Source organism: Caenorhabditis remanei, chromosome X (assembly GCF_010183535.1).
Source record: "Caenorhabditis remanei strain PX506 chromosome X, whole genome shotgun sequence".
Classification (NCBI taxonomy): domain Eukaryota; kingdom Metazoa; phylum Nematoda; class Chromadorea; order Rhabditida; family Rhabditidae; genus Caenorhabditis; species Caenorhabditis remanei.
In genome coordinates this window covers 9,428,791-9,440,125 of record NC_071333.1, presented here as the reverse complement: position 1 = coordinate 9,440,125, position 11,335 = coordinate 9,428,791, and the positions used below count along the sequence as shown (strand labels likewise).

At 37.7% G+C, this 11,335-nt stretch overlaps 1 protein-coding gene across 1 annotated transcript; it reads left to right on the top strand.

Moving 5' to 3' along the window:
* Positions 1-2,972: 2,972 nt before the first annotated feature.
* Positions 2,973-7,670, top strand: GCK72_023841 (uncharacterized protein; the record flags this gene model as incomplete). Its single annotated transcript, XM_053735585.1, has 20 exons — positions 2,973-3,200; positions 3,248-3,257; positions 3,323-3,381; positions 3,432-3,529; positions 3,572-3,662; positions 3,706-3,852; positions 3,898-4,011; positions 4,059-4,240; positions 4,287-4,632; positions 4,679-4,767; positions 4,811-4,949; positions 4,995-5,120; positions 5,756-5,887; positions 6,500-6,622; positions 6,672-6,753; positions 6,801-7,013; positions 7,059-7,252; positions 7,302-7,413; positions 7,472-7,552; positions 7,603-7,670. The coding sequence occupies 20 exons, from the start codon at positions 2,973-2,975 to the stop codon at positions 7,668-7,670; spliced, it is 2,634 nt and encodes an 877-aa protein (XP_053579151.1).
* Between the last annotated feature and the right edge of the window lie 3,665 nt (positions 7,671-11,335).

Here is an 11,335-nt window from a genome sequence, read left to right as displayed (position 1 = left end):
GAATCGCGTCGAAACGATGTGAACTAGGCGCGCGCCCCGAGGGCAATGCTCTTCCAATTCGCGCAGTTTTTCTTTGCGGGGCCATTCTTCTTTTTTCTTCATAGTTACACTCACACACTCCTTCATTCACCCCCTTTTTTCTTTCCCATCACTTCTTCAATTTTTATGCAAGAGATGCACAAAACTGCTCCAATTTTTGTGCTCCGCCCGTTTTCCTCCTTTTTTCAACTTCGACTAAAGAAAGTAGGGGTTCTATTGCCTCTACGTAAACGAAGATTCTCGGGACTAGGGGTTTTCAGCTTGTAAGGTTACTTTTGTTGCGCCCACCCATCTTCACTCGATTAGGCGGCACATCTTTTTCTTTCTTGAGCACGCTATGTGTCTGGGGTTCATACAAACCACTGATCATATTCTCCGGACCACTCCATTTTTATACCGACTTTCTATCTTCTCTTATTGGAATTGAAATTTTATCCGATCAGAATATATTTTCGACGACTTGTTTATCGACCCAACTTTTTGAATTTTTTGTTACACATGTTCTATCTTCAGCTGTTTTTTCTTTTTTCATGAGATAATTTTCAAAACGTTTTCACCTTTTAATTTTTTTCTAATTTTCCCTTTGAATTTTTCACCTGTATAGAAAAGAAAGAACTCCAAAGTATATTAATAAACACGTGAAAAAGTTGTCCTTTATAACGAATATCTTCCGTACTTTTTTGAATACATGTAAGGCGAGTCTAGACCTTTTCACAATTTGTAGAGAATTACTTTTGAAATTTAATCAAGTCGAGAGATCTCATTCTCAATCAATCTCTTGTTGTCGTTGTCCCAATGTTTTTCCTTTTCTACTTCCAGAAACTAAATCATTTTATTTATGCATCGTAGAGTCGACTTTCGGCAGCACTCTATTCGATCGCCCACCCCGATTTCCATTTTTTGCGCATCTCATCACCATGTAGGACACTGAAAAAAAAAGAAAAAAGAAAAGAAAAACGAAAAAACAAGAACGCCTTCTCATCAAACGTTTGAAGAAAATAGAGCAGTTCCGGTTGTCATTAATAAACAATGGCTTGATTTGAAAATTTGAGAAAGACCCGCCGGCGAGTACACTTCTTTTCCATTTCTTGGCTCTTGTTCGCAATTTTTCCATCTAATTCATCATAACTACATCATTGTCCTGACAGCATCTCATTTTTCAAAAAATCTCGAAACAGCGCGGTCTAGCTCACATTTAGCTTTCCGGGAAATGCAGTGTTTTTGAATGATTTCATTTTGAGACTAGTCACCATAAACCTTGGTCCACAAGGTAGAAATGACACTCCTGAGAGAAGAAAAAATGGGAAGAAACCTCAAAAAAAAGAAGTAGCCGGAGATGAAAAACTTTGAAAACTTTCACCCATTTTGAATAATTTATAGTCCAAACCCAGTCCACCAAAAGACCTTCTCATACATATTCGGTCACATGGAATTAATTGGCGACCAGATATTTGGGCGCCTCAAAGTTTATGCTTCTCTCTGTGAAGCTCTCAGTGAAAAGAGACGTCTTCTTGACTTCCGCTCCCCTTCACATAAACAATTGCCGCATTTTTCTCTTCACTTCTTACAACTATGCAAGACTTTCTTTTTTAATTTAATCACAAGACTTGGGCGAGTTATTTTGAGTATAGTGAGAGAAAAAGAAGAGCAAGAGTCATTTCATTTACAAATACTTTTTTCCAATTCAGTGATGACGGATAGAAATCCTCAAAATTCAATTTGAAAGAAGAAACTGTGCAGTGAGCAATCTTTGAGAGAAACTCAAGCCCCCGGAGTAAAATTTCATTACCAGTTCAATTTTGATTGCGAACTTTTTTTCAATCCGTCCTCTGCTTTGCACTAGAAAAATTCCAGTTTTTGCGTGATGCACTATTGAACTTCACTCCCTCCCCTTGAAAGAAGTCGCAGCAATTGAAGAAGTGTGGAGCAGCTAGAAAGAATTGCTCTCACAAATGGGTTTTCTGGCTTCAACTCCTCCAGCTCTCCCTCCCTGAGCGTCTTCAGAACTTCCTTCCCTCTCGAAATCATTTTTTCACACACCCATCCGCTTCCCCCGAGGCAGTGTTGCAATCCGCTTCTTTTCTTCGTCACTTTTTGTTTAATTTCAATGAACTACCTCTTTGGGACCTCTCAAGACCAAAGTGTAAACTGTGAGGTTTAAGTAGAGCGTAGTTGTTTCTCGTTTTCTGAAGGAAGACAACTTCATTTCAATTGACGATCGGTAAAGTTGAGATTTGGGTGACCAAAGACGGAAACCAAAATAGTAAGCAATGAGTTAGCCTCTAGAATCACAATCAAACTCATTTCTAATTTCTTGATTTTATTTGAGTAATCAAATCCTCATAGTATCGATTTATAGTAACATAAATTAATAGTTTATCTTGTCTTATACTATCTGCATAAATGCAACCATCCTTTCATATCTCCTTACAGGGAGTAGTGTCTGGAAGCTAGCAATTTGTCATCCCAACCGATTTATCAAACAAATCCTGAAATCTCGATATCGCCATCAAAAATCTTTTTGATATTTCCAACAATCCCTTGAGCTCGACCGGTCACCAATGTCGCAATAAATCTTCTTCTTCTTCTTTTCCTTACACACATGCGCATTTGATGTAACTTTTAGAATGTGGGGGCAGCGCGACTGGTTGCCGAATCAAGGTTTTGCCATCTTAGGCACAGTCCCCAGGGAACCAGAATTGTGTCGCACTGGCGTAGGCGATGTTATACATGCGTTTTGCCCAGTCTTCTCAATAACAACGTTTGCTCATTTTATCTGCTCCAACCGCGTACAAGAAGATCCTCGAGACATAACGTGTTTTTCTTATTTTATGCATACTCCTATCCTTTCTTCCAAATATAAGTCCCTTTTAGAACACCGCTTTTTAAAAGTTTCGTTTAACAATATTTCTTCAGTTTCAGATATGAAATAGATGTTCGTTAGATCATCTTGGTTATTACTATGGGGCAGTATTGCGTGGGCTTCCGCCGAGCCGGTCACCCTTCACATCGGTGGAACGTTCCCGATGGAATCTGGTTCCGGAGGTTGGGCAGGCGGAGAAGCATGCCTTCCGGCGGTACAAATGGCATTGGAGGATGTTAACAATAGATTAGATATACTACCCGGATATGTTCTCAATATGACGAACCATAACTCTCAAGTAAATTTTTAATAAGTGCTTAAACAAATGACAGTTTGATTTTTCAGTGCCAACCAGGTCTCGCTATGCAACAATTATATGACTTCCTATATAACCTCCAACAAAACTAATGCTACTCACAGGATGTAGTCCGGTTACTACTGTAATTGCGGAAGCTGCTCCCGTATGGAAACTTGTTGTGGTCTGTTACAATGGTTACTGTAGACTCTCAATTATATGTATGTTTTTCAGTTATCATATGGCGGTAGCTCTCCTGCATTGTCTAACAGAAATCGGTTTCCCACATTATTCCGAACACATCCATCAGCCAACATGCAGAACCCTACCAGGTACTTGTCAGTTAGAAGTCTTGATTACAGTTCAAATTTAAGAATTCATATTATGGAGAAATTCAAATGGAAAAGGTTTACAATTCTGATGTCAGTAGAAGAAGTTTTCGTCACTACCGCCAAAGACCTAGAGGTAAACATCAATTTAATTAGACCTTTTTTAATCTGTACTTTAGGCTCTTGCAAGGAAAAAAGGAATTAGAGTGGATCGTCAAAGTTTCTATGGTGACCCAACCGACGCCATGAAAACTCTACAACGCCAAGATGCTAGAATAATAGTTGGATTGTTTTACGTTACAGAAGCAAGAAAAGTTTTGTGTCAGGTAAATCTTGAATTTCAGTTATTCGTACAATATAAAATGTTACAGGCATACCATAACGGATTGTATGGGCGTCGGTATGTTTGGTTTTTCATTGGTTGGTATGCGGACACATGGTATTACCCACCACCAGAAGAGCATCTGAACTGTACTGCAGAACAGGTTTCCTATTTGTTCATTATTTCAATGTTACTATGATAAGATTCCAGATGGCAGCTGCTGCGGAATACCATTTCACAACTGAAAGTGTTATGTTATCAAGAGACAAAGTACCAGCGATTTCTGACATGACTGGTATGCAATTCCAAGAACGTCTCACTCAACATTTTCAAAAAGACACCGCAAATGTGGGAGGTTTCCCAGAAGCTCCACTTGCCTACGATGCTGTTTGGTAAGTTAATTCAAGTCCAACTTAAAAATTAATGAAAGTTCATCAGGGCACTCGCGTTGGCATTTAATTGCACTCGAAACAACTTACCACCGCATATTCGATTGGAAAACTTTTCATATGATAACAAAGTGATAGCTGACACTTTGTTTCAATGTGTAAAAAACACTTCATTCCGTGGAGTTTCTGGAAAAGTTATGTTTTCTGATTCCGGAGATCGTATTGCAAGAACACAAATTGAGCAGATGCAAGGAGGGAAATACAAAATAATGGGATACTATGACACAACAACTGGAGACTTGGAGTGGTATAACAAAGAGCAGTGGATGAATGGAAGAGGTCCACCGCCAGATTCAACAGTAATCAAGAAACACGCAATGACAGTTTCCAACGAGGTACTGATAGAAGAGATGAGACTTATATAGAATATGTAATTTTCAGTTCTATTATCCAACAATACTGTTCTCGGTTCTCGGAATATTGGCTTGTATCCTTATATACGTATTCACTCAAAAACATCACGAACGATTGTAAGTCACTCCTACTTGAAAAAAAATTAAATAAAACTTTCAGAGTAATTTTCCAATCTCAACCAGAATGCAATAACATTCTCCTTGTCGGGTGCTCTCTTTGTCTTTTTTCTCTTTTCCTCATCGGACTACCGTCTGATGACATCTCAGTTCCAGAATCTCTATTTCCATTCCTTTGTCATGTGAGTTACCGTGCTAAAACCAATTGTGGAATTCGAATGTTGCAGGCTCGTGTATCTATTCTTCTATTTGGGTTTACATTTGCTTATGGGTCTATGTTTGCAAAAGTTTGGATTGTCCATCGGATGGGTGCAACTGAGAATCAACAGTTGGCTAGTAGACAGAAAGACGAGGTAAGTGATATAAAATATGTCTATCCCTTGAAAATTCCCACTTCATCATTATATTAATTTACTTCATCTCGTACTCTCATCATAATTCCAGTTAAAACCATTATTGAGTAACTTCTCCGAGAAGGTAAGTTAAGAATGAGAATGAAACGATTCCATTCAAACAAATCAACTTATCTAGCGTTTGAATCGGAGAAAACAAGCTTTTTTTATAGATTTTATTTCTATCACTGTCCTGTGAAGAAAAGTGCCCAATATATTGCATCTCTATGATTTTTCAACCCCTTCTTGTTTTTTTTCTCTCTTAACCTAATTGCAAGATAACCAACCCTTTATTGTTTGTGTACTGGAGATATGGGTGGTTTTGCAAGGGATAATTATCCAATTGAACTCAGATTTCAGTTGATTATAGAGATGTCATGTACAATAACCCAGTCAATGCCCATATGTTGCCTAGCTGTAGAATGTTACGGCTGAAAACATGGCTGCATGTCGGCTCAGAAATCTTGTATCGTATACAACACTTCTCTTTTCTCATGATTAATAACATAGTACTCCTCATCTATTCTTTAATTATCAATTATGATTTTACAAACATACAATATCAATTTCTCAATACTTTATAAAAAACGTAACAGGAAGAAAACACACCGTGGGAAGGTATTCGAACCTTGATATCCACGATGGTCGGTCGACAAGCTCTAATGCGCAAATCGTCGGGACAAGCGTACGGCGCACTGCTCGAGAAACGGAACACGGTTCTTAATCAGGTGCTGACAAGAGATTCTCTTGCCCGATTCTTTTTTGGCTGTGAACCACTACTTCTACATGTTTTGAATGTAGTACTCATATTTTTTTCTTTTTCACAGTTACTACCACACACTTTTTTCCACTCACAGCACCAACTAACAGTTTCAACTCGATTCACCCCGGTTTGTGATTTCTACTAACACCAACTATGCTGCGCCTAGATAGATTTGTACCTATCGTAATGAACAGAAAACATATTTTTCAATCAAAGTTTGAATTATTTTAGTGTTTTTTTGATTAATACATTGGAAATTTCGAAAGTTGCTACCACTTTCGCGTCAATTGTCACAACTATTCTACATTCAGAAGCTTTATCTTTCTCACTCTTTCCACTTTTCATTTTTTAAAGAATCTTTTCTTCGCATGATGTATGCCTGTGCTACTAATTGTTACCTTCCATCTCTTTCTCTTTAACTCACCGCCTGTTTTTCTTTCACTCACTTCTAAAACTTTCGAGTTTTCCGTTTTCTTTTCAACGCATGGGATAATGAGCAACGAATGCTATTCATGCTGATTCATTCATAGCTAGATACCCAATTACCTCATTCTTCAATCAACATAAAACATTTCAGCCAATTTCCCCAACGAAGTTCTACGTAATAGTCGCAGCTCTAACAGCTGTTGACGTATTCGTATGCTTTGTATGGATTCTCATTGACCCATTACATCTGACAGAGCAGAAATTTCCTCTTTTTGTGAGTCGAAGAACATACAAAGTTGGCATCAAACCTAAAATATTTGTAGACGCCCGCTGATAGTGAAGAAGATGAAATGATAATGCCAGTCTTGCAACAATGTCAGAGTAATCAACAAGAAGTTTGGATAGGTAGTCTTATCGATAAAGAATGTTTGTCAACAGAAATTCTTGTACAGGCATCATAATGGGTTTCAAATGTCTTCTTTTGGTCTTTGGAACTTTTTTGTCTTATGAAACAAGGAATCTGAAGCTGCGTTTTATCAATGACTCAAGATTTGTTGGACTAGCAATTTACAATGTGGCCGTTATGACATTAGTAACAGCACCAGTTGTGACACTTCTGATTCATGGAAAAGTTGACGCTAACTTTGCATTCATATCTCTAACTGGTTAGTTAGTCAATCTGATTTCATGGAGAATCAGATATTTTTCAGTGCTAATATGTACCTACATTTCGGTGGGACTAATATACGGCCCTAAGATCCGTCATATTATAAAAGTTCCACCAAGTGCAGATGAAGTACAGCAGAACGGAAACGTTGGTCCTGCGATTATGTCAAAAATAGATCAGAAAAGATACGACATGCTGAAAAAAGAGAATGAGACACTGCAGAAACAAATTGAAGAGGTATCGCCAGTACCCAGGGGAACACGAAACCAAAATTTTATTTGTTCAGAAAGAACGAAAAATTCACGAGTGTCGAGAACGTTTGGAAGCATTGACAACTAGTTCAGAAACGGACGATATGAATGCTCAATTGCTCAATGGGAATAACAAACCGCTGGCAGGTAAGATATCCACCTGATTCAATTCTCACTCAGCCAGTAATTCTTAATTTTTTTCTAGACGAGAACATGACATACTCCACGGCAACAACGCTAACGACAACAATTCCATTAATAGATTTACAACTGAATGGAAATCCGGGTATATTTGAATTTTATAATACATCATTAGCAATTGTTCTATTTTTCCAGGTCAAATATATGAGACTGAAAACGACGATGATCGCTCGTCGACGTCATCTGATGAAATCCTTTTATGAACTTGTTCCAATGTATATTTCTTTTGTGTGTATAATTGTGATTCGGTAAAGATTGTGTCATTTTTGCCATCCAGCATTCTTTCACCTTTACCCCCTTACTCTTTTTCTAGAGGATCTCACTTCTTCTTGTCGATTTTCTTTTTCATCCACTGCTATGAATGATTCAGACATTTACTGGGAATTCTTATACTGTTGTTTTATGATTTCTGATCACCAATCAAATCAAATCATTACACATTGGGGACAGAAAAAGGTGTGGCTGTAGTAATCGTTTTTAGAGCGGAATCTTTTATCGAAGACCCCATTTTTCTACTTCGCGGTACAGATTTTTGTCTGCAGTACTCGAAAATAAATGAGGCCAAATGGTTGTTATTGAAAAAGTACAACATTCCCAAAAATCGTTTTATAACGATGGCGCCGTCGTTTTGACTTGATGGTGACCTCGGTTCTCCTGGCAATTGAATCGTTCTTTTTGACTAAAATGGCAGGTTTGAAAAATGTTGTTGACAACATTGAATCAGTAGTTCAACGGAAATGACAGAATCGGAGATTTTATGTGGGGGGAAGTCTTGATAAAGCTATCGAACTTCTAACACTTTGAATGCCTCCTACAGTAAAAAGGATAAAGAAGTCGTTTTTGAGAATCAAAATAAGATACTGCTTGTCTTTCAAAGAAACGTCCGTATCGAAACTTCTATAATTGAAAAATAGGTTGAAAGTCTGAAAACCACCACTCGATGTATCTCATATATCAGGCCTGTAGACACATTTTGGAAACTAAATTTTGAGGTATTTATGGCAGATATGTATAATTTTTGGATTCAACTTCAAACCGTTGTTTCCTTCAGATTTTTTCAGTTCTTTAAGAGGCAAAAATACAGAAACCGTCGTTGCAATTCCTCAGATTTCTTAGCAGCTCCTTCGTTTTCGCCACCCTGATTACAACTCTGAAATTTTACCTTGTTTGTCGCATTCATCTGATCTCTTCTATCCGACAATACTCTCCATGAAGACTTATGTGACATTATACTTCTCAGGTTTCCTCCCAACAACAATCTCACATAAGCCGTATTCATAATTATGCTCTTTCAGATTCTTGTTTACACATTCGAAAACTTTCCAGTCAGTCTTCTCAATATTTTCTCACCTGTGTTGTCTCTTTTCCTTCCAACACATAAACAACTTTGAGCCCGTGATAATACGAAAAATTATGACAAATTTCACTTTCTGGCACAAATGACTCAATTGAATGAAATGTGATCAATACTCCTTTTCTCCTGGAAAAAAACCAACTAACAATCTGAGAAATAAAGTACCAGAGCAAACATTTAATTGTTCATTTCCCTCCGTTCAAAACGATGCTCCAACGAAAAGGTTCGATCCGTCGAGAATGAAAAAGAACGACAAACAAGTTGCATTCCTTTTTTTCTTTTGCCATTCTCTTTCTCTACCTGAACCTACTACAGGTTCTCTTTTCTTTTCTTTTCCGACGCTCAAGGTTTTTGATCTAAAAGATACTCTCGACAGAAATTCACTCACCAGTGTTCAAAGATGGACTACATGTTCGGGGTGGCAGTGAAGGTAGCCGTTGTCAATTCAATATGCAACCAGCTAACCACACTGCCTCTCGAGCACCGTCCGTTTATAATAAAGATAGGAGTAGTTGGAACAGTAGTAAGAATAATCAAGAAGACTCCGAAAAGGGGAAGCATTGATAGCGAAGTAGCAAGAATGGGAAAAGAAAAGGTGTGTAGTGGAAGAGGAAATCGGGGCGTGTCGCATAGAGACGAGCTGAGAGAGAGGAGAATGTTTGTTGGCAACGACGGCTTCGCGCTCCCTCTCTCTTTCTGAAAAATAATTATCAGTAGGAAAAACAAAACTGATTTCTTCATAAATACAGTGCGTCCAATAATGATAGGACCCCCCTAGATTTTGGGGTTCCAGACAGAACCAGAACAGATACAAAAAATCTGTGATGACCATTCGATTCAGGGTACAAAGAAACCCCAGGGGCCATTTTTTCATGATTGTACCACTTTTCTGAGAAGCGTACCACCAAAAAGTCATTTTTTCAGCCGTCCAATAATGATAGGACCCCCTCGAAAATCGAATTTTCAGTTGATTTTCAAGAAATTTTTTTTCTCGGAAAACTTTTAAAATCGATTGAAATATTTGTTTTCTGTTGTTTTCAATTGGTTTCATTATAGTTGTGGCGTTTTCAACCCCAAAATCAAATGTTAGCCATCTTCGAGTTTTCACCCATCTGAAAAATTCACTGTTTCAGAACTTCGAGACCTGTATCCCAGCGCTCCGATCACGTATCATTCTGAAACTTTTTGGTAAAGTTAATCGAGCCATTTATGATGAAAATAAGCAATAGATTTGTAAAAATATACATTTTCTGAAAAGTTATACTCAGGATTCTCAAACCCATTTCGACCAAATTCCACTATTTTCATAAATTGTGTCAAAAATATGAATTCTTGGATCTGAATGAAGAAACATTTCAAAATATGCCAAAATAGTGCCAAAATGATGGAAAAAAAAAGTTTAGACACTTTTCCATATCTTGGACACAATTTATGAAAATAGTGGAATTTGGTCGAAATGGGTTTGAGAATCCTGAGTATAACTTTTCAGAAAATGAATATTTTTACAAATCTATTGCTTATTTTCATCATAAATGGCTCGATTAACTTTACCAAAAAGTTTCAGAATGATACGTGATCGGAGCGCTGGGATACAGGTCTCGAAGTTCTGAAACAGTGAATTTTTCAGATGGGTGAAAATTCGAAGATGGCTAACATTTGATTTTGGGGTTGAAAACGCCACAACTATAATGAAACCAATTGAAAACAACAGAAAACGAATATTTCAATCGATTTTAAAAGTTTTCCGAGAAAAAAAATTTCTTGAAAATCAACTGAAAATTCGATTTTCGAGGGGGTCCTATCATTATTGGACGGCTGAAAAAATGACTTTTTGGTGGTACGCTTATAAGAAAAGTGGTACAATCATGAAAAAATGGCCCCTGGGGTTTCTTTGTACCCTGAATCGAATGGTCATCACAGATTTTTTGTATCTGTTCTGGTTCTGTCTGGAACCCCAAAATCTAGGGGGGTCCTATCATTATTGGACGCACTGTATGCATACTGTACCACTAACAATCGGGACGCTACAAGATACATATCTATCTAGCTTGTTACAGCCTAGACCCCACCTGCCGGTGGCAAAGGAATAACATTCAGATATGTACTGCTTAAATACTAGAAAACGGCGGGGAATCTAAAGAAGTCAAAACTGAAAACAAAGACCACGGGTGGAGACTAGAAACTAGTAGACATTACAAAAATTGGGAAAATCCTTCACTCTCCTCCGGTCTAACTTTCATTAATGTGGAATGAAGGGAGAGTGTACATACTTACATATTTGATATAACATGTGGTATATGTAATTCTAGATTTTTCGATGGATGATTCTTCGACTGAAAGACAAAAAGTGGTAGGAGAATGAAGAGAAACGAAATAACATGCAATGTTTTTGTTTTGTTGTTTCGTTTTCATATTTTTGGGTTCTGATCCGTCTTCATTCTTTTCTATCCCCCTATAACTCATCAACACCGGATCGAAAACCCGTGACAACCCCAACTCACTCGTTATGAGGGG